A 24,793-nucleotide genomic window follows, 5' to 3' on the forward strand; every position below is an offset into this window, starting at 1 on the left:
TCAACGTTTTAAGTTCATGAAAAATTAAAGATAAACATTTTTGATACTGTTTATGCGGGATGAGGTAATACGTAATGAACTTCTGTCAATATTCGTCTCCTTCAGGCTTGAAAAGCCTTCGGCGCCAGGTAGTCAAGGAGATTAAAAATACGAGTCTGGCACCAGGGACGTTCCCTGGGGATGGGTCCTGGCGGTCTGGACCCCCCAGCACCCCGAAAGTTCGACTTTTGTGTAAATTTAAACTAATTTAAGGGACAATTTAAGAATTTTAATATAAAATACCCTCATATTGAGTTTGGACCCCCCGAAATAAAATCCTGCGTACGTTACTGTCTGGCGCCTAAATAATTTAAATCCAAAAAATGTAGGCCCATGTATGAAATTGTATTATTATGGAACCTAGTATTGAGAACTGGTGCCTAGGTGAGAAGAAAAATTTCCAAACACTTATCTTGTTTGTGATGCTCTTTCAGCAGCCTAACCATCTGTCTGCCTCCATTTACTACAGCTTTCTTCAGCTCCAAACCACTTCAGTGAAAACAAAAGCATATTCCTTGTAGAAATATAATACGATTCTTATAGCATTAAGAAAAGATTAGCTGTAGCAACCTTGCGGTGACTAATTGCTAGTATGTACAGTAAATAGTAGAAACAATGTAAGAATGCAGTATGATAAGGATTTATTTCAGGTGCATTAAGAGCTTTTTAGTACAGGTAGTGTTTATTTGTAGCCGTAGTGTAATAGCATGGAGATTCAGGACAAATCTTCAAAATAAAGAAAATTTATAATATGGTGATTTAGATATTCGCAATCTAGGCGTGATTTAATTCGAACTTATATAGTACTTAGACTCCTAGGGACTTATGCAGAGTCGTTTTGACGTATGATTAGCGTCATACTAAAGGCCTGACTACTGCACGAAACATATGTTAGTCGAACTTTTTACTATGACACTAATCGCGGGTCAGAATGACTCTGCATAAGGCATCTAATGTTTTTGATGTAATACAATAATAAAGTAATCCTGCATACTTATACAGGGTGTTAATGAACTATATCGACATATTTTAAGAGGTAATTCCTCACATCAAGATAAGAGAAAAGTTCATATGGACCTATGGCGAAAAGCGCATAGTTTAAGAGCTAGGGCTGTCCAAAATATCGAAAAAGCCAAATTTCAAGAGGCCCTATTTCGAATTCGAGAGACTGGATGGTAGTATTTATCAGCATAAAGGAAGTCACGCATACTCAATACAAAAGTGCATATTTCATTAATGTTCAACGGGTGTACAGATTATTAGCTGCAGAGTGAAATTCCCAGGCATGCCATCGACCGAATTTTGAGATATGCTCTGACTTTATGATTGGTCCAAAGTAGGCAAACGATAAGTCTTGATAACAGTGAACACGGAATCCTTTGGCGGGATGTCGGAAATGTTAAGGATCGTCAGCAGCACGGTATCTTGTACTCGAGAAAACGCACAGTGAGATGTTTTCTTTCACCCTTATAAGTGAAGAAATCGAGAAATATACACTGTTAAAAATACTTTCTTAAAACTGAGAAACAGTTTCTTACCTGTGCTCCGAGAATATCTTTTCTTAGAAACAAGAGTTTGAAACTCTCATTAATGAGAAATGAAGAAAAGTAGAGGAGGTTGTATAAAGCGAAACGAGAAAATATAATGTTACTTCCCTTATGAATGAGAATTGTCAAATCTCGTTTCTAAGAAAATATTGTCTCGGTGCACAGATAAGAAACGGTTCCTCAAATTTAATCAATTATTTTTAACAGTGAACCGTGACTAAATACATATCATCACACGTTAAACCGAACACAAAGAAATATGGAGCTGTCGGTTCCTAACACTTCCAATTTCCCTCCGAAGCATCGGATGTCCATTATTGTCAAGGTTTACTTACTGCCTCCTTTTTACTCTTCTTGAAATGAGGGTGTATCTGAAAACTCTATTGAAACCATCTGCACCTATTGGCAACTGATTAAATATGCACTTTTGGATTGTGTATGCGTGGCTTCCTTTACGCTGATAACAACCACCATCCACAGTCTCTCGAATTCGAAATAGGACCTCTTGAAATTTGGCTTTTTCGCAATTTTGGACAGCCCTAGCTCTGAAACTATGCACTTCTCGCCACAGGTCCATATAAACTTTTTATCTTATTTTGATGTGAGGAATCACCACTTAGTGGTTGTCGGGTAGTCCATTAACACCCTGTATATATAAAATTGAAAATCACTGTTTGTGACTCTAAATATCCTGAACCACCTGACCGATCTCGATCAAATTTGTAACGTGGATGAGGTTCAAGGCTGGTCTATTTTTAGGCTATTCACTTTGAAGGTAGAACTGAGGGGAGGGGAAAAAGGAAGTGGTATAAAATAAATAAAACTTAATAACTCCTGAACCACTCGACCGACCTTGATCAAATTTTCAACGTAGATGAGGTTTAGGCCTAGGATCGTTTTTGTGATTTCAATTTGACGGAGCAACGTAGGGGAGGAGACGGAGGGGGAAATATATAAAAATCAATCTATATAAGACTGAAAGTGATTTTTTTTTTTTTTTTTTTTTTTTGTAACTTAATAACTCTTGAACTATCTGACCGATCTCAATCAAATTTTCAAAATGCATGAGGTTCGGATGTCGAAACATTTTTGTAATTTCACTTTAACGGTAGATCCTATTAGAGTGGGATGGGAGAGGACGCATAAATAAAAACTAATAAAACTTAATAACTTTCGAACTACCCAACCAATGTCGATCAAATTTTCAACATATATAAGGGTCGGAACTTGGTTTTTCTATCGTTTCACTTTGATGAGCCAACCTAGGGTTGGAGGAGGGGGAGATATATGTAAAAATAAAATAAAAATGACCGCCTTTGTGACTTCATCACTCTTGAACCACCCGACCAATTTCAATCAAATTTTCAACATACATGAGTATGGGGCAGGGATTACTTTAGGCTATCCACTTTGACGCTGCAATGTAGGTGAGGGCGAGGGGGAGAGAAATTTAAAAATGATCAAAATGGCCCATATTAGTGTTGAATCCATAGTTTTTGGAGTCGACGAGAGAAACAGTGACACTTCTGATGCTGTTTCAATCCAAGTTCAGCCCTGATAGTTGGAGAGGAAGAGGATACAACGTAGGGAAAGTGTATAAACATTTTAAACTAATCGAAAATTAGTAATATTAGTGTCGAAACCGTAGTCTTAGGAGTAGCTGATCTTAACAGAAAAAATTCTGATGAAGTGTGCCGCAGCACGGAATAGGAGGAGAGCAGCTATATATAATAATGATCGAAAATGACCAATATATATATATATATATATATATATATATATATATATATATATATATGTGTGTGTGTGTGTGTGTGTGTGCGTGTGTGTGTGTTTGTGTTTGTGTGTAGATAGTCGAGAATGACTGATATTAGTGTTGAATCTATAGTTCTTGGAGTCGCACAGATGATCAATGATCTTTCTGATGCCTTTTAAATTGATGCCATTAAAAACGAAAAGAGCAAATTTCACGGATACTAAACACATGAGATACTAAGTTGTGCATTTGAACATTCATTTCAACCCAGCGAAGCGATTAATGTATGCTAGTATGTATCTAAAATACTTGTAATGATAAACATCACAAATGACCTTTAATGTATTTTAAATCAGCAATGACTGAGATTTCTTTAATTTTCTGGACAAAAACTATAATTTGTTGATGCATTTTCTGCCTTGGTACACTAGTATCACCAGCGATTATTATGTTTATTGAACTAGTTACGCGAGTTAATTAAGAGGAAGTAATGCTGATAGAAATGAATCCCAAAGTAAAGTTCGGGTAGGAAAATGTTTGTCCACGACCTTTCACGTCGAGATTTTAATGAAACAAGGAGATGCGTTGTCGCCACTATTATTTAACTTTGTTCTGGAATACGCTATAAGGAAAATCAAAGATAACAACCAGGGCCTAGAGTTGAACGGTATTCACCAGGTTATGGCATATGCTGACGATATAAATTTAATAGGGAATTATTGGAGAACAATAGAAAGAAATGCAGAGATCTTATTAAACGCTTGCAGGGACATGGGTTTAGAAGTAAATGCAGACAAAACTAAATACATGGAAGTGCGTCGGGACCGTAATACGGCAAATTGTGGATGTGTTAAAATATTAAATAATACTTTTGATAAAGTGAATAGTATCAAATATCTATGATCAGCATTAACATATTCACGAAGAAATTAAATGTCGACTAAAAGCAGGGAATTCGTCTTACTATTCGGTTCAAAAACTCTTGTCGTCGCGAATTCTATCGAGGAATCTCAAGCTTAAAATATACAAAACGATAATGATCCTGTTGTTCTGTATAGTTGCGAAACATGGTCGCTTATTCTGAGGGAAGAACATAGACTGAAAGTATTTGAGAACAAGATCCTAAGACGAATATTCAGACAGAAGAGGAATGGGAATGGGGAATGGCGGAAACTTCATAATGAGGAACTACATAATTTATACCGTTAGTCAAACATTGTTATTGTCGTCAAGTCTAGCAGGCGTAGGTGCGCGGGTTATGTAGCTAGAATGGAGGAAAGTAGAAACGCTTGCAAAGTCTTGACTGGAAGACCAATCGGAAAATGACCATTAGGAAGACCTAGGAGCAAATGGGAGGACAATATTAAGATGGATCTCCCAGAGATTGGAATACGAATTAGAAACTGGATACAGTTAGCTAAAAATTGAAGTCAGTGGAGAGCTTTTGTGAACATGGCTTGAACCTGCGGGTTCCATAGGCCATAGAGTTAGTTAGTTAGTTAGTTAATGCTGATAGTTGTCCAAAGGATTTCATATTTTCACATGATAATTACCGAACCCACACGTCACACGTTACTGCCGCCAAATTAATCTACCCTTGGTTAGTGGTTTAATAATCTATATATTAGAAGGCTAAGTTTATATGTTTGTCTCCAATCCTTTCAACAATGACATCTCGGAAACCATAAGTGCTAGAAACGTGGCCTTTTGCTGGTCGATTCCAAATTTTGAGTAGATTGTCCAGTTCTAATTGAATATTAACAAAAAACGGGATCGTTTTTTCTTTATTACGTTTTTTAGGGGCACACTGGGAGTTTTATAATTTTAAAAACGTAATGTATCGTATCATATGTGTTATACATTCCAACACAACACAGTTGTATACAGGGATTGCGTATTCCTCAGGCGTTTGTTTCATGGCCAAATGATAATTAGAAACGAAGGATAACCATTTCTTCAGTCTAAGATGAATCTTTATTGTTTGCAGTGATTTGTCCAACGAACACCATATATCACTGACGTTATAATTAATTGTGTATCTAATGTAGTTGTTTGTTACATACTGCATGCAAAAAGAAAGAAAACACTGATCATACATTAATTAGATACTTAACGGGAAGTATACTCAATCTTTCATATGGTGCAAGATATTGACAAAATAATCGTCAAATTTCCGCTTTATTGCACCCCTTGCCCATTTTTATCAAGACGTCTTTCACTGTGTCTGTAAAGGGACATGTACAGATATTGTGAGGAATGACAACGAGATTCATGCACATATGTGAATGATGCACTGTGTAGAGAGCACAAGTTCAGCTATTGTATCACTATACTGGACGTGCGGATTCAAGAAAACTGATTGAACATATAAACTTCAATATCTAAATTCTATATTAGTGTTTCCTAGCCTAAGTGATTAAAATTAGTTTTTTTTCCAGCATAATATATCCATTTAAAAAGCGACTGCCTCGAGTATATAATTGGAATCTAGAAGATGGTTATAGCAATGATGCTGTGGCAGAAAATTGCTTTCATCGAAAAGTTTACCCAACATGCGCTACGTTTGCTTTCATTTTTTTCCTCGAAATCGAAGATGGAGTAAGTGAACTAGCTTGTTTGCAATCTAGTGGGAAATACCAGGTATCTATAAAACATATTATTGTGTACGACAATTTAAAGAAACAAAATATTTAATTGAAATGGAAAATGTATGTAAAGTAGGCAATGGATGAAGTGGAGGCAGTTTGAATATTCTTTAGGATTCATAATCCAATAGAAAATTTAAAGTGTCTTGATTTCTACAATGCAAATGACCGGCTATGACTTTTAAAAATAGGAAGAGGCACAAAGAATGTGTAAGAATGTTGACATGACGAGAAGATCATACAAATACTGCCGAATTCTCTTCCGGGTAAGGAAGTGCTATTTTGAGGCCGGGACTCTGTGAGTCGGCTTATTCATCATCGATAATTTCTAATTCTGTCAGCCAGAGGTTCTGTTCGTCACTATTACCAAAAAAATAAGTGATCATGTATTGTCTAGCCTAGCCTTAAAAGCCATACCAGTCCTCGAAATTCTCTGTAATTATTCAATTATATTTCTTATTTTCTGAACATAAGATTATTAAATTCTTGTTCTAAATCATCTTTGTGTTGTTGCATTCTATAGCTGAATTTTAAATTCAACGTTTGTAGTCAATTCTAAGCTACGTTTTCTACTCCCCCAGAGTGCATTTATTTAGATTACTTCTTGGAGGAACTGCGTGGATGTCAATGTCATTCAGCAATTTCATGTGTGGGAATGGTCTGCGGTTCACAGCCCGGACAAAATGTCTCCGTTTGGTATTCCACCGGGAGGTTTCTAACCACCTTTCCCGTCTCAAAAACGGTCACGTTTAAAATAGATTGCAAACCTATTTGAGGTTTCAGCAGCATAGATGTATGCATTCAGTAGATATTTTATGATACCGTGTTGCTCTAATTTAGTACCGTAAACACAATACGTTTTTGACTTCATTGGATAACAATCACAATTTTGAAATTCTTCCACCATAGCTCCTGAGCCCCTCAGGTCTTGATATTCGGTTAGTGTTACACTCCAAACAGCAAATAAAATTCCAGGGGGTTAAGCAGTAGTTGAGAATTTTTTTTAGTACAATACCGATTACAATGTATTTTATATACTAAAAGTGAAACATATATTGCTGTCCCTTCGTCGGTGATGAGGACAACTCAGAATTTAGTATGCATCTTCTATTTTCAATATTCACTGCATAACTAGCAATAGTTAAGTTGGCTCTCGACTATGTGATTCAGCCCTAACTTCTTCGTGTCTTATCTTCAAAGACTTGCAAAACGTTTTAAGAAGCTCTTAGAATGTCTCTAGTGAGCATGTCATCGTAAAGGGCATTTTGGTGAGGTGATATAGCTACAGAAATAGGACTGTCTCAGCGTTGTCTGCTTACTCAATGGGTATGTCGCAAGTCAAGAAAATGAGTGTGTTGACACACCAGCCAAGACTTCATCATTCGCAGATATTATATTGGAGGACGCTCTTCCGTCCTTCGATTTCTGTAGTTATTTAGTTCAAGAGAAGCGCTCTGACAAGCGGACTGGCAGCAGTCCACATGCTGTTGAATTTGTTTTGGGCAATTTGTAAACATCATTGTGTTCTGTTCACCGTAATGAAGTGATCCTAGTACACTTACGAATCTCATACAGTCCTATTTAGCGTGTGTCATTTACGTTGTCCATCGTCAATGTTGTTTCATGTCGACAAATATTTTGTATATTTCTTATTTAATTCCAAGAATACCATTGAGAATGTTAAGACTGACTAATAATGTTTTTTTTTTTTCAGGTTTTAGTGATAATTATGTCGTTAGTGCCCTATTGTTGAGTATGTTCTTGAGATTAAATTGACTAGCTTACCTTCTATGACACGGGAGGGTCCCACAAGTTGTAGCTGAAACCTGATTGTCACATAGCATGTCTGATAGAGCATCATGAGAAATGAAAACGATCAAAATTTAAGATGCTATGGACCAGAAGGGTAGGAGCTACAGGGTTTCAAAATTTAAATAAAAATGGAATCTTTGAGATTTACGTCCCATGGTTATGCCGGTTAAGCTAAAGGAGACGCTGATTATGAGAAATGAGTGAAATGGTGGAATGAAGAAAGTGGGAGGAAACGGTAGAACCCCGAGAAAACACACGCACATGGTGTTTGTCCACCACAAAGTTCACTTGGCGGGGGCTTTCAAAATTTAAATATTCCAAAATATATATCATGCAAATATATAGTACGGTTTAAGTAAATATCTTAAAAACTGTTAAAGCAATCAAAACAAAAGTTGCGCAATATAATAAGAACAAAATGCGCTATTGAAAACCACAAACAGCGTTGCCATAAGTGAATCAGTGTTGCCAACGCAGCATAAAATATTTTGTTTGAAATAGCGCCATACACAAATGTGCACAGATTTAAAATGCACCATTTATCACTAAACATAACAGTGGAGTGTAATGGTACACTGTTGCATACTGTTGGTGCTACTTGTGCTGAAAATGTACAATGGAGAAGTCTGATATGTGGCAACAAAGGGCAATAAAGGAATCTGGGTCTCATACTATGAATTTAGTTCAAATGCATAATATCGATAGATAACAAAGCAAAATGTGAGCATTGTCACAAAATATTGATGCATTTGGAAAACGAAATTGAGTGATGCCATTTTTACGTTCTGGACGGGATCTATAGTGTAAAGTTGGAACCGAACCATTATGAAAGAGAAAGATAACAGTGAAATATAAGGTAAAAATACAACAAAAACATGTCCGAGGCGGGATTGAAACCTGCGATCCCTAATGTATCAGTTGTCTAGCCTTCTAGACCACACGGCTATCCGGGCCGATTAAAAACGAAATGAGGTAATAATAAATAATTATATTTCCAATGTGAATATGGTAATATTACAGTGTACAAACATAATCATATGGTATGTAGGAGAGGAAGTAAAAGAATATGTCACTTAACACGAAAGACAGAAACCAAGAAAGTACTCTTCCAAGTATTGATAAGATAACCTGGAGCACCAGTTTTACAGAATTAGAAAACACGAGTTACTTTTTTCGCGTGTATCATATTGTATTCGGGAGTTGTCTGCTTATTCACCGGAGTTACGGAAGTGTAATGCAGATCCCTCGCTTTTTTCTAGAGCATTCCTTTATTACTCTCTGTTGCCACATTTTAGATTTCTCCATTGTACATTTTCAGCACATATAGCTCCAACAGTGTGCAACACTGTACCACTATACTTCACTGTTATGTTTAGTGATAATAGTGCATTTGAAATCTGTGCACATTTGTATATGGTGCTATTTCAAAGAAAAGATTTTTATGCTGCGTTGGCAACACTGCTTCACATACGGCAATGCTGTTTACGGGTTTCGATAGGGTATTTTGTTCTCAATATATTGTGCAACTTTTGTTTTGATTGCTTCAACGGTTTTCAAGATATTTACTTTAAACGTACATAATTCCATGATATAATTTTTTTGATATTCAAATTTTGAAGCCTCGTATATCCTATCCTTCTGGTCCATAGCATCTTAAATTTTGCTCATTTTCATTTCTCATGATGCTCTATCAGATGTGTTGTGTGGCAATCAGATTCCAGCGACAACTTGTGGGACCCTCCCGTGTGAGGATTTTTTTTAAAATATTCAGTTTACTTTATTATTGTAAATAGTATATTTATATTTTGTGCTCCAAATTTTCTATTTTGTATTTTATCATTTTAACTTTATCAAGATCTTGCTTTTAGTTCCGTAGATCCATTGATTTTATTCTGGTTATTTCATCGATCTGATATCAGATTTACATTTTTTTTAAATCCTAGTTTTCATCATTTTATATTAAGAGTTTACATATATGTAAGGAAAATGTAGTAGCCATTGGGAACTAAAAACGTTAACGTTACACATACAATCAATCAATCAAATAAAATATTTACTTGGATCAATATCCCTGCTTCAAATTAGTAAATAAGAAAATTAATCCATATACAATCTTTCATATTGATATTTTAAATTTGATTTTATTTTTTAGGTAATGGTTCACAATCCTTGGGAATTTCCTACAATGGAAAATGCTTTGTCTTTGGAAATAGATAAAACAACATATATATCTATAAAACCATCCATGACAGTAAATGATGATCAGATCAGTAAATACTCAAAAGAGCAACGTAATTGCTTCACTCAAAGTGAGAGAAAGTTACAATTCTTTCAAATATACACGAAGAGAAACTGTGAATTCGAATGCTTGGTGAAGCGAACTATGAAGAGATGTGGATGCGTGATGTTCTATATGCCACGTAAGTTGCCATATTCAAAAGTATTTCGTATATATATATTTACAGTGGCGGATCCAGGATATGATCAAGTGACGGAGTAAACCATAGTTTAGCCGGTACAGACCCCCTTGGATCCGCGCCTGTTACATATATATATACAATGTATCATCTTAAACATAATTTGTACTCCATTTAACTGACGAATACAAAAATAATTAGTTTTGCAATTAGATTAATTTGTTGTATATATATATATATATATATATATATATATATATATATATATATATATATATATATATATATCAGGAGTAAATGCATTGATTAACCCCTGATTTACTCATCATGCGAAATGCAAAACTGATATGGGAGAAAGGGATCTTCAATGTTTTCTATTTTCTCCATTCTTCAAAACTATTGGGTGTAGAACGTCGACAGTTAGTTTCAGGAAAAAAAATGAGTTTGAATATATTTTTGCCTTTGACCAGTTCTTCAAACATATTTGGCCTAGAACCTTAAAATTTTGTACAAATATTATACTTACACACTACAATGTAAATGATGTAAAAATTTACAAATGCAGTCCCTTAGGGAGTAAGGAATATTGGGTAATTTTGCATTCCCCATATTTTAGGGGTGATTAAATGTTATCTTTTATAGAAGTATTTTCCTTGCACACTAAGTTGTGATTAATGCCGGAGTTTCCCAAATGCCATCGTTAAAAGTGTAAGCGTAGCTTGAATAGTTGTATTGCTTTTACCATATCCTCTGTAGTACTAGGTGCAGAATTTTAAATCGTATATCAATAATTTTCTTAAGTCTAGGCCGCAGATTGACTAATATTTTGCAAAATGGAAGGGTAGGAATATTTTTTATTTTTATTTATTTATTTGTATTTTGTTAACGTTTTTCCTTTTTATTCTTTTCAATCTTTTCCTGTGAGACTATGTAAGAGACAGGACGTATGCTACACACACATTTAATAAGGAAGCATCCATAATATGGAAGATTTACTTAATTGTTGTCATACAGCACAACTACTTCACAATACTCTGCAAAACTGCATATTACTTACAAGCAACGTACAGAACAAGGCAGGATCAGATCCGACTCAAACTTCGCCCAGAGGACACATAATAGAAAAGAAGAAAAGTACCAAATTGGAGCTGCCCCCATCCAGAAACACCAAGGATATGCTCCGCAACATAACGCACCACGGGACAATATAAGGTAAACATCGCAAGATACCCATTTATGTCGAAAACAAAAAGAATGGGCAGCACCAGGATGATATCAACATATTTGATATGCTATAACACTGACTTGGAGGCCATCTTGGAAGCCGCGATCTTGGATATAACGTAAGTTATTGAAATGAGAAGCGGGGTGTATGATATATCGATGTAAGGTAAAACGCAAAAGGAAAACCAATGATATAACCGCGATATACATATGTGTAATGGTGTGGACGGGACGAAGTGTGGAAGACTCGAGCAAAACAAACGTGTATTCGAAGGACAGAATAATAGGTCAAGACTTATCATCTTGGATTGGTGATCAAAAGCACGACCTACCTGGGAATGAAGCCCACATTTTGTACGTTTCTTGTTCAATTTTCTTGCTGTTTCGTGTAAACAAAGGACATTTCGGCCCACGTTTGTTTAAATAACACTATCTGAAACAAAGTGTGTACGGATGAGAAAGCCTAGCCATGTTCTAGCTTACATTTCTTTTCCTTTGCGCGGTTTGCTACACTGTTTTGCGACGGTCCTAAACAGTCACAATTTGAGAGAAAGGCAGCGTTCTGCATTGATTCGATTGCTCGATGAGTTGTTGCAGTCTCCCACGAGAAGGCTAGTTTATCACAGAATGAAACGACTCGAATTGATTCTACTGGTTTCGAGAGTCTCATCCGCATTCACTTTTGTTACATCGTGGTTGTTCAAGATCTCTAGCATGTGTTCAGTTGCTTGTCGTTCGTCCACTGTCGGTTCTGTCGATTAGACGTACACTTGTTTTGGAAGTACGCTTTGCATCAGTAACAACACATTGAGAGGGTTCGCCATTGCAGCTCTACATTGGTGTTTGTAGATGAACGATATTGCGGACTACATTCACTACACAGAATATTGCGTATTTTGGCTTGTGTATGCCACAAACACACTATCACTTCTCACTGGCCGGCCCCTACTATCACGTTCACTTCGTTCCATATGTGCAAGTGAAACCAGTAGACACAATTCGAGTCCTCTCATTTTGTGGTAAATTAGCCTTCTAGTGGGAGACTGAAACAACTCATGGAACACATCAAGTCAATGTAGAACGTTGCCTTTCCCTCATATTGTGACTGTTTGGGACAGTAGTGAAACGGTGTAGCAAGCCGCGAAAAGGAAAAGAAATGTAAACTGGAACATGGCTAGGCTTTCTCATCCGTACACACTTTGTTTCAGATAGTGTCGTAAACAAACGTAGGTCGAAATGTCCTTTGTTTACACGGAACAGCAAGAAAATTGAAAAAGAAACGTACAAAACGTTGTCCGAGAGTGGGCTTCATTCCCAGATAGGTCGTGCTTTTGATCACCAATCCAAGATGATATCTCCTACACTCCACAGTTACTTGTCGCGTACAATTGTCGTGGGGTCTTGCCCTATTATTCTGTCCTTCGAATACACGTTTGTTTTGCTCGAGCCTTCCACACTTCGTACCGTCCACACCATTACACAAATGTTTTTCACGGTTACACCATTGGTTTTCCTTTTGCATTTTACCTTACATTGATATATCACACACCCCGCTTCTCATTTCAATACCTTAGGCTATATCCAAGATCGCGGCTTTCAAGATGGTCTCCAAGTCAGTGTTATAGCATATCAAATATGTTTATATCATCCTGGTGCTGCCCATTCTTTTCGTTTTCGACATAAATGGGTATCTTGCGATGTTTACCTTATATCATATTATCCCGTGGTGCGTTATGTTGCGAAGCATATCTCTGGTGTTTCTGGATGGGGGCAGCTCCAATTTGGCATTTTTCTTCTTTTCTATTATGTGTCCTCTGGGCGAAGTTTGAGTCGGATCTGATCCTGCCTTGTTCTGTACGTTGCTTGCTAGACATACTCGGCAGACAAAAGGCACAGAAGATCAATTTGGCTGTGCTCTGGTACAGTAAGGGACACTTCTGGATGGTACACCTATATGAAAATTTACGGCAAAAATGTACCATCCAGAAGTGTCTCTTACTGTAGAAACCGTACTGCTTGCAGCGTAATAGTTAGTTTGCAATAAAGTATTTTTAACGTTGGAAAGATTTTATTAACGCTTAGCATGTTATTATTATTGAAACATTAGAATTGTTATTTGGTGTAATGATATATGTGCTTTTAAAATAAACATTCTTTTAGTTCAATCTTAGCCCGTAGTTACTTACAAGAGACAGAATGCTTGATTTTAATGGTTTAAATCTGAGAGGTTGCATACGGATACTTTTCACTGGTTACAGTCTTGATATAGATTTATTGCTCTCCAAGAAAATCCACATAAATCAAGAGAAATGCTGAAAAAAACCCTGGACGCACAACACAAAGAAGCTGATTGAAACGAAGATGTTGCAAATCTTAATAATGAATCAATTTGTTGTTTCACATTCGATCTTTGACACATTTAGGGACAGCAAGATTTCTATTACTTCTCTCTTACTCTTATAGATGACAGAAAAGTATAAATTCTGGTTGACTGCAACGAGTAACACACAAAGTTTCAATTTCATCCGCATGTGTAATTGGCAGCAACTTTTTAATAGTAGAAAGTGAAATTTAAAATAGCTGTCGTTAGGTACATCGTTATCTTGAAGACTTAACGGCTTTATTGCACGAAGAAGATTGCTCAAGATAGTTTCCCATGTTATCTATTGCATAACAATAATAATAATAATAATAATAATAATAATAATAATAATAATAATAATAATAATAATAATAATAATAATAACTCTATGGCCTATGAAATCCTGAGTTTCAATACTACGTTCACAAAAATTCTCAATTGGTATCTGTCCTTAGCCAATTGGATCCAATTTCTACTTGTATTCCCGTTTCCACGAGATTCATCTTAATGTTGTCCTCTCATTTGCATCTGGGACTGTTTATTGGTGTTCTCCTATTGGGTTTCCAGTTAAAACTACGGAAGTGTTCCTACTTTTTTCCATTCTAGCTACATGACGTGCCCAACTAAGCCTCCTAAACTTGACTACTCTAGCAATGTTTGGTAAATAGTTTAAATTATGCAGTTCATCGTTATGAAGTTTTCTGTCATTCCTTGTTTTCGTCCCACTTGGGTCCCAATGTTAGAGTCAGAATTTTATTCCCAAACACTTGCAGCCTGCATTCTTTCCTTAGAGTAAGCAACCATGTCGGGCAATTATAGAGTACAATAACCATGATTATCGTTTCATACATTTTAAGTTACAAATTCCTCAACATAATTAGCGAAGACAATCGATTTGAATGAATCATAACACGAGTTCCCTGCTTCCAGTTGACATTCATTTTTTTCCTGCGTGTAGTTTTGGTTTGTTAATTTGGGTCCTAGATATTTGAAAGGCTCCACTCTGGCGTAAATATTATTTAATATTTGATTCATCAATAATTGATGTATTACGATTCCAGAAAATTTCCGTATTTAGTTTTCTCTGCATTTATATCTACTTCCAAACCCACGTCTATGTCCATTTTACAGACGTTCTCAGAAACAAAACCTCTGTATTTCATGTATTTTCATTATATTAAACCTTATCATATTTATAATAATAATAATAATAATAATAATAATAATAATAATAATAATAATAATATACCAACATCTTAATGGGTAATTATAAATTACGTCTATGTGTCTCTTCACGGGATAACTCTTGAACGAAGGACAAATCATTATTATTATTATTATTATCATTATCGTTATCATTATTATTATTATTATTATTATTATTATTATTATTATTATTATTATTATTATTATTATTATTATTATTAGCCTTCTTTCAAAGTTATCCTTTGCAGTAACGGACAGACGTAAGCCACCGTTACCCGTTAGGATGTTAGCGGATTGACTCTATTAACGAAATCATCCGAAATAATTGATCTAGCTAACTAGTGCAGAAAGAAAATACACACATAATCCAGAAATTGATTTTCGTAAAGGAATTACTGTGCGGTTTCATTTAGGAATCATGTTATGCTACAGTCTTTAAAGAGACGTTTTCTAGTAAAATACTAGCAGAATTATAAAACGTTTTCGGAAAATTTCGCCGGAGAAAACACACCTCCAAAATAAACTACCCCTTATAGATGTGCTCTTAAAAGATGACTTATGCCATACGTTAGGGCCATTAATGAAATATTTCTTAATAAAGTATCAACAAATCACATGAGTCGTATTTGAAAATTTGGTCTAGATGGGTAGGGTAGATCAAGAGTTAATAAGTATTATTTATGTTGATGTATCTTTCTCTCCCCCGCCCCTACAATGTACCGTCAAAGTGAAAAGACAAAAACTATCCCAGATCCGTGCATCATCTACGTTGAAAATTTGATCGAGATCGATCGGGTGGTTCAAGAGATATGAAGTAACAAACGTATACTTTCACTTTTATTTTTCATACATATAAAGTTCAATTTTAGAGAAACTGAATAATACGCTGAATTGAAGGCTATATGGAAAGAAGGGCTAATCGACATTTTACATTTTTTTCAGAAGAAACTATTTGCAATACTGATGGATCCTTCCCTTCCATGCATAGCTCTTTTTTCTTCTGTAAGTTTCTCTTTTCTTCGAGTCACTTTTATCACACTATTTTTATTATATTTAATATTTAGAAGTACAAACTAGCATCAATAAGTGGTGTCCATATAAGCTTCTTTTTCTCTCAAAATTGCAATGAGTCTCCTTTTTTCATGTACACCTTGTTATGTGAACTGATTAAGACAACGGCACAGAATGAACAAAGATGTTTCTTTATTTCTAGATGAGAAGAACGCTTCATACTGTCCAGATTTATCTTGCTATGCTCTTTGGGTAAAAGGTAAGTAAAATCGTAACTAGTAATGTCATTTGTTCTAGTTACAAACACATTATTTATGTTTGTGGTACACTTATAATGACTAGATTTATAATTTTGAATTAATATAAGGATGATAGAACTTTCACACTTCTTTTCACACACAAAAAAACTATACTGCCTCCTACAGACTGTCAAGAAATTGAATACAAATCCTTACGTTCCTTGGGTCTGCGTACAAGAAACATCTATTTTCCCTTCATTCTGTTATGGAGATACTTCCGCAATACTTCAATAGAAATAGTTCTTCTGTAAAATGCTGCCAAGTAAATATACAACTGCCATGTAGGAATTAATCATAAAATATGGCAGAAAAGGAGATAAAAGTCAAAAACTGTCATACTACGTGTTCCAGATTTAAGGCTGTAAAGATTACACAATCAACATAACAGTAACAGAAACAAACGAAGTTAATCACAGTCATGCGTACTTGATGTAGTGGATAGCTTCAAAGACCTGTATGACACTGTCCCTTTTGACATAGGTTCGAATCCAGTCTGCAAAAAGTACTTATTTTTTTAAAAAATAAATCATTTGCCTTTTATTGATAATGAGCACTCATGTATGTGCTTCAAAATTTATATAAGTTATGTAAGATAATACATATTAAAAAAAAATCTAATCTATTTCATTTTTTCTCTGATATATACTTTTAAGCAGAAAACAGTGTGGACACTGGTATATCTTAGATACCATTTCTTTAGTATTTCGCACATGGGGAGCCATTGTAGAAGAAAATAACTGTTCATTAAATTATATCAATACTTGCAAAATTGTCCATTCTGAGCACGAGAAGAATAACATGTAATACATATAAAATCGAAAATTTAAACATTGTAGAAATTTTGTAGAAATTATTTCCTTTTCTCCCTTAAGATTCAGAATTTCTAAATCACATATTTTTACTGACAAGGGAACCTTCCGAAAATTATAGTTGCAGTGAAAGATATGGCCTATGCCAATTGAAAGAGCTGTAACAGAAATGAGCATTCCCAAAAAATTAGCTGCCCATAGCAATAGGTTCAAGAAATATAAGAGGTGGAAGTTCGGGAAACAGCAAAGTTGGACAAGGGGGAAAAGTGCAAAAAAGGGGGGCACGGCAAAATACAATGCTGGCAAGTGATGCATAGAAAGGGACTTGCCACACTAGGGAACAAATGGAGGCCACCAGTAGGATTAACAGTGTTGCCAACTGCAATAAAAAGTACATGTTTTGCAAAGAGCACTATATGAATTGAGTGCAATATTCAGTGTCATGTAGAACATAAGATATGGCGTGTATAATCAGTGGTACAATCTAACAAAAGAAAATAGAAAAAACAGAAGTACGAAAAATACGGAAAAGACGAAGTTGGCCATAGTGCGCCACATTTGATCACGAGCTGTGCATATTAGAATGGACAAAACAAGAAGCACCGACTATGCAGGAAACCGACGTACCCAGAGTCGAAAAGAAAAACGAGTTCCAAAGTTGGCAGCACTGGCCATGAACATCCAGACAAGTCTAATATTGTCAAGCCACTCGCTTTACAAAAAGAAAATTCCGTTAACAGGCATCACTCGGAATGCATCAATGCTAGAGTGATTGAGGCAATGCCAAGTCGGGGAACATGAAATGGTTGGGTTGAGCCAACAACCTATAATAGAAGTAAACATTATGTCATGATTGGGTCGTATGTGGGAATATACAGGGTGTCCCACCAAACTTTGTGACCTGAAATATTTGAGAAACGAACAAAAATGTGACGGATCCAGTTGTGCAGGAATGTACCAATATCAGGGGATGATAAAAGTCTGTGAGAAGCAAGTGCCCCCAGGATCCCCATCATAGGGCCCCAGGAGCCAACTTCAAACTTTCAAATGGCAACAGGGATCGAGTGGTACCTCTCTCGATAGATCATGGAATGTGCAACAACACATATAGGAAACATTTGCTATATGAAGCATGTTTTTCAAAATGGCCGCCACAAATATATGTTGTGTCTTAACATGGCATCGAACATTGTGATCTCAAATTGCTGCGAAGCGAAAAGAGATGTTGCAAATCCAATTGCACAGGAAGGTACTCATGTCGAGGGCCAAGAAAACTTTGTAAGAAGCAAGTCCCCAGGGTCCCCATCATAAGGCTCGAGGGGTCAACCGCAACATTTCAAATGGGAACAGGGGGCGGATGATATTTCTCTGGATAGATACAACACCGCCTTTAAGAAACATTTGCCATATGAAGCCGGGTTTCAAAATGGCCGCCAAAAATGCACGTTGTTCTTGTCACCGAGCAGATATTTTTGGCGGCCATTTTGAAATCCCATATAGTAAATATTTCTGATATGCGTTGTTGCATATTCCATGATTTATCGAAAGAAATATAACTCGACCGAGGGTGCTATTTGAAAGTTTGAAGTTGGCCCCTGGGACCCTATGATGGGGGACTTGGGGGCACTTGCGTCTCACAGAAGTTTCTCGCCCGCTGACATGGGTACATTCCTGCACAACTGGATGTGTAACATTTTTTTTCGCTTTGAAACTATTTCAGTCGCAGAGTTAGGTGGGACACTCTGGATACATCATATAGGCGGTGGTAATACTGCAGACAGCAACACACAGCACATCAAGCCTTTGATTATGTTTGCTTTATACTGGTGTGGATATGTGATAGAAAGACCACCAAAGGTTCCGACACCTCTAGAGTACTGTTTTGAGACATTCACAGGCGATCATTGTACCATGTATGACAGATTGAATTGAAGCTGTGCTCACTGCAAATGTATCTTCTGTTTGGACCATTGCCTCATCGAACAATTGCACGTACAATGTGCACGAGCATGTACAAATGATGCGAAGGCTAATGCCTCTTGTCGGAATTTTCTTTTTGTGAAGCGAGTGGACTAACTATATTAGAATTGTCTGGATTTTCGTGGCCAGTGCTGCCAACTTTGGAACTCGTTTTTCTTTTTGACTCTAGGTACGTCGGTTTCCTGCATAGTTGGTGCTTCTTGTTTTTTTTCATTCTAATATGCACAGCTCGTGATCAAATGTGGCGCATTATGGGCAACTTCGTCTTTTCCCTATTTTTCGTACTTCTGTTTTTTTCTATTCTCTTTTGTTAGATTGTACCACTGATTATACACGTCATATCTTATGTTCAACATGACACTGAATATTGCACTCACTACATATAGTGCTCTTTGCAAAACATGTACATTTTATTGCAGTTGGCAACACTGTTAACCCCACTGCTGGCCTTCATTTGTTCCCTATTGTGGCAAGTCTCTTTCTATACATCACTTGCCAGCATTGTATTTTGCCGTGCCCCCCTTTTTTGCACTTTTCCCCCTTGTCCAACTTTGCTGTTTCCCGAACTTCCACCCCTTATATTTCTTGAATCTAATGCTATGGGCAGCTAATTTTTTGGGAATGCTCATCTCTGTTACAGCTCTTTCAATTTGCATAGGACACATCTTTCACTACAACTATCATTTTCGGAAGGTTCCCTTGTGAGCTTATTGTGTATCGGAAAGTTTCGGCACTTTCCGATTAAAGAATGAAAAAATGAATAACTTAAAAATTTTCCTGTTTTCTTTTTTAGGAGCAGAGTTCTAGAAAGCGCTGAGAGATTTATACCCTGACTGAAATTAAGAGTTTATATACCTTAATTGACTCTTAATCACCTAAGGATATATAAGGAAAATCGAAATGACTGTTTTTCGGGTTTCGGTTTTTCCGGTTTTTATAAAACCGGTTTTGCATATCCCTAATAAATATATATATTATATATATATATATATATATATATATATATATATATATATATATATATATATATATATATATATATATATATATATATATATTGATTTCGTGGAAACAGGAGCATTCTCTCCAATTTTTCGGTGTCTTCCCTTTCGCCCTTTTCACGTTTCGCCTGGTTTCATTACTTCAGGCTATGATGCTAAGATAGTGTATGTTAATTTGATTGTAAGGCGAAACAGGCATTCCCGTTTTTCCTTTTCCCGTTTGACCTTACACTAGAGAAGGGAATTTTCAAATTATGATAGGGAAATTCAGTGTCATTTTGCAAACCATTTGTAAGGCTAGTAGTATTTTAGTTTGAACGAATAGAACATTGTATAATCAAAGTAAGTGCTCAGGGTAAAGTATTATTTGCGTCACTGTTTAATAAATTACTCATGCAGCAATGTATTTGTACCTCAAATATGAAGAAGATAGCTACGGAAGAACCAACATCAACAGTTACTAAAATATAAAGGTAAGTATATAGTAACAGTTGTAATAAGGTATAAGTAATTTTGACACTGAAGCAATTTTGACAAGATGTAATTTCATAGATTGATGCTGTTTCATATTATATCTACATAGAAACTTGATATGCTATTTTGGGTGTGATAATAAAATTTATATTCTTGTAAGATATTTGAATTTAATTTATCTGAAATAGAAAAGAGGTTGCAGTTGAGAATACAATAAGTCCCTCTTTGTTACAGATACGGAGTGAACATTCCTTTGTATATTATGAGGCCAAACGGGAAAAGACCAAACGGGAATTCCCGTTCCGTCTTAAGATAACATCCTTATCGGTTGTCTGTCAAAATATGTTTTGAGGGCATAAGGCGAAACGGGAAAAGGCCAAATGGGCATAAATCAATTTTTCACGTTTCTTATCCCTGTAGTTTGGTTTCACCGACAATAAGATAGTCACTTCTCGTTTGCGCTGCTGCTGTTTGAATGTTTCTATTCCTGTGTGTTCTGAGCATGTTTGTGGCCATTGTGACCATACTTTTGAGCAATGTAATCGTTTTGATACCTGGGTGTTCTGACCGTTGGACGACGTGACTAGGTCCCCAAAAAATATACCTGTGAATGTTGTGACAAATATAACATATGAAGCTTCAACATGTCATGATTCTCATTATATATAATACCACTCTGTAATTTGATGTTATAATTAGACATCGGATTTTTATGCGCTTTAGCCTCGTGAAATATGCATAAAACTATGCAGTTAAATATGTTAAAATATGCACTTATAATGCAGTAAAAGAGAGCATTTTCAAAGACGCAGCAAAGTTGTTAAAATCTTGCACGTGAAATATAACAAAGTTTTCGTTTTTAAGGATTTACTCTTTTCAAGCATATCACAAGACGCTTCTCTTCATTTTTTGATGTGAGTTTGTGACATTTGTAACCAAAAATTATCTCTTAACAGCTATAGATGTTATTGGACAATATTTGTAGACAGGAGCAAATTTAGTATCTACATTTTCTAGCAACTTGAAATTTTACTCTCGAAGGATTTTCCTATGAGCTGAATAAATTTGTATTATGAGTTTCTGGCAATAACATACGTCATTTTCCTTTCCACAGAGTGCCCGAATTTACAGAAACTGACTGGAGTTCGTGCTGAACTTCATCTAGAGCTAAGCGTTCACTGAGCAATATTTTTCGCGTCGCTTGTTTCTGAACTGATGTTGACACGATATTGCAATGTCTTCATCATTATCAGATTTCTTTTAACGTCTTGGCAATTGTAAACGTCTTTGCTCTGCTGATCGGTTGCTACCATTACTGGTCCTCCATAAACTAAGGATTCCTTCATCGTCCGTTGCAAAAAGCTATTCTGTTTCATAAACATCTAACAGACAATACAAACTAAAACAGCATTTATTCCATGCTATAAGCATCCATCTGAAATAAACACTTATAGAATTTACTGAATATGCTAGTCAGCACTATAATGTGCATATATCTGACCTTTATAATATGCATTTATTTCCACAATAAAATTTCAAATTAAAGCTGTATTGTTGTTGTTAGAAACCCCTACTAACAAGGGACATGACCCAATTGTCCGGCTCCGATTCCAATGACATTTCTCTAGCTGATAGAGGACATATATGTATTATTTGTGACGACAGAAATTTTTGCCATCGTGCATGTTTTCTATTTTTTTTTTTTTTATAATTTATAAGAGTTGTGATGTGGTTATTAGAGATTACTGCAGAAGTCCCTTACTAACCTTTGTAAACGGAGCGTTAATGAAAAAACATTCATGTAAATACATATAAGGCCTAGGGGGGAGTTGTATGGTAGGTATGAACTTGACCATCTTGAAATCCGCCATTTTGAATTAAGGTCAAGTTTTATTAAATGGAAATAGGGTAATATGATACATAATTTCGAGCTAGAATTTAATCACGAAGACAATGGTGAAGTTAGTTTGGAGATACACACATTTGGGGGAAAGTTATAGGCATTTAATTGTTCACTTACTACGTGCGAAAGTCCCTTACCTCCGCTTTTAACCCGCGTATTAATGAGCGTACGCGCCTGTGGCGTGGGAGTCCCGGGTTCGATTCTCGGCGGGAGCTCAAGTGGTTCGGAGTCCACGTTAATCAGTAGGTCCGCGTCTCATATAGCCTCGCTGCTGAACGGGACGTTAAACTCAAAATCAACTCAACAACGCGTATTAATGATAATAAGTGGATAAACTCTTCGGTAATACATATTATGCCTAGAGGGAAGTGATACGGTAAGGTTATCCTTGACGGCAGCCATCTTCAAATCCGCTATTTTGAATTAAAGTGAAGTTTGAAAGATGTAAACCATAGAATGTGACCTCATTTTAATAGCAAATTTTCCCAAAAAGCCAATGGTATGCTTATTTTTGTTCTATAATTAACCAGTGTGAATTTAGGACTGCTTCTAATGTGCACCAAACGTCCATTATTCGATCTTTCAAATTGGCAAACACTCCTAATTTTCACCCCACGTTCTAAGATTCCAACTGGCACTTTGCAGTTGTTGCCATGGTTCATGTTTTCTCTATTTATTACATTTTTTAAGAGTTGGGATTTGTCAGTTCGTGAATAGTGTTGGGATAAGCATCCAGCAATCTTTCTGAATTTTGAAGACTTGCAATGTAATTATTTATTTTAAAGGAGAATACATGAAGAACCTATTGCCCTATGTGACGTAAAGAAATACAAATGAAATTAAAACAAATTGGTGTTATAAGAACACAAAATTATCAGGAAATGTAGCCTACATGTTCCGCAATCTACAATCTAAAATATTTTTAAATAATACAACATTTAAGAAACAGCAGCAATGCTAGAAAATATCAAAGAGGCATTATATGACTGTTCCCACAACATTGTCTGTAGCATGAACATAATATGAAAACAGGTAACTTGTTTATAAAGAGGTGTAACTTAATTGAGTGCCCGATCAATACTAATTATAAAGTTTACAATCATGAACCATCGACAACAATCGCTAGAAAACGAATGACTTTTTTGTCTGACTAGCTAAAAAAATGGCCATAGAACATACATAAATAAATATACAATAAAGAAATAAATATAAAACAAAACAAAAGACCCTTGATTTACACAACAATCATATTTCGTTTTCCTTTTTCAAGTGACTTTCCATTTGATTTTTCGTATCATCCTATACACAAGCTACGTCTTCGGTATTACCTGAATACAAAGTTGGAGTTGTTTCGTTGTGCGATGATTCATGTCAGTAAACGAGTTTTTGAATGGCAGGTATAGGAAATAAATAATTAAATGGCAAGTCTTCAAAATTCAGAAAGATTGCTGGATGCTTATCCCAACACTATTCATGAACTAACAAATCACAACTCTTACAAAAAATGTAATAAATTTAGAAAACACGAGCCATCGCAACAACTGCAAAGTGGCAGTTGGGCTCTTAAAACATGCGGTGAAAATTAGGAGTGCTTCCAATTTGAAAGATCGAATAATGGACGTTTGGTGCACATTAGAAGCAGTCCTAAATTCACACTGGTTAATTATAGAACAAAAATAAGCATACCATTGGCTTTTTGGAAAAATTTGCTATTAAAATGAAGTGTCACATTCTGTAGTTTTCATTTTTCAAACTTCACTTTAATTCAAAATGGCGGATTTCAAGGTGGCTTCCATCAAGGATATCCTTACCGTATCACTTCCCTCTAGGCATAATATGTATTACCGAAGAGTTTATCCACTTATTATCATTAATACGCGGGTTAGAAGCGGAGGTAAGGGACTTTCGCACGTAGTAAGTGAACAATTAAATGACTATAACTTTTCCCCAAATGGGTGTATCTCAAAACTAGCTTCACCATTGTCTTTCTGATTAAATTCTAGCCCGAAATTATGTATCATATTACCCTATTTTTATTTAAAAAACTTGATCTTAATTCAAAATGGCGGATTTCAAGATGGCTGCGGTCAAGTTCATACCTACCATACAACTTCCCCCTAGGCCTTATATGTATCTACATGAATGTTTTTTTTCATTAACGCTCCGTTTACAAAGGTTAGTAAGGGACTTCTGCAGTAATCTCTAATAACCACATCACAACTCTTAAAAATTATAAAAAAAATAGAAAACATGCACGATGGCAAAAATTTCTGTCATCACAAATAATACATATATGTCCTTTATCAGC

General features: G+C 35.8%; 1 protein-coding gene across 1 annotated transcript in view; it reads left to right on the forward strand.

Moving 5' to 3' along the window:
* LOC145674171 (pickpocket protein 28-like) overlaps positions 1 to 19,914 on the forward strand; it is a 63,081-nt gene extending 43,167 nt beyond the window's left edge. Inside the window, exons 7-10 of the mRNA XM_081744003.1 lie at positions 5,781 to 5,940; positions 9,952 to 10,219; positions 16,222 to 16,278; positions 19,901 to 19,914. Of these exons, the coding sequence (XP_081600129.1) occupies positions 5,781 to 5,940; positions 9,952 to 10,219; positions 16,222 to 16,278; positions 19,901 to 19,914 (499 nt within the window). The remainder of the gene's footprint in view (positions 1 to 5,780; positions 5,941 to 9,951; positions 10,220 to 16,221; positions 16,279 to 19,900) is intronic.
* Positions 19,915 to 24,793: the final 4,879 nt, after the last annotated feature.

This window comes from Thermobia domestica, chromosome 17 (assembly GCF_964235325.1).
Source record: "Thermobia domestica chromosome 17, izTheDome1.hap1.1, whole genome shotgun sequence".
In the NCBI taxonomy this organism is placed as follows: domain Eukaryota; kingdom Metazoa; phylum Arthropoda; class Insecta; order Zygentoma; family Lepismatidae; genus Thermobia; species Thermobia domestica.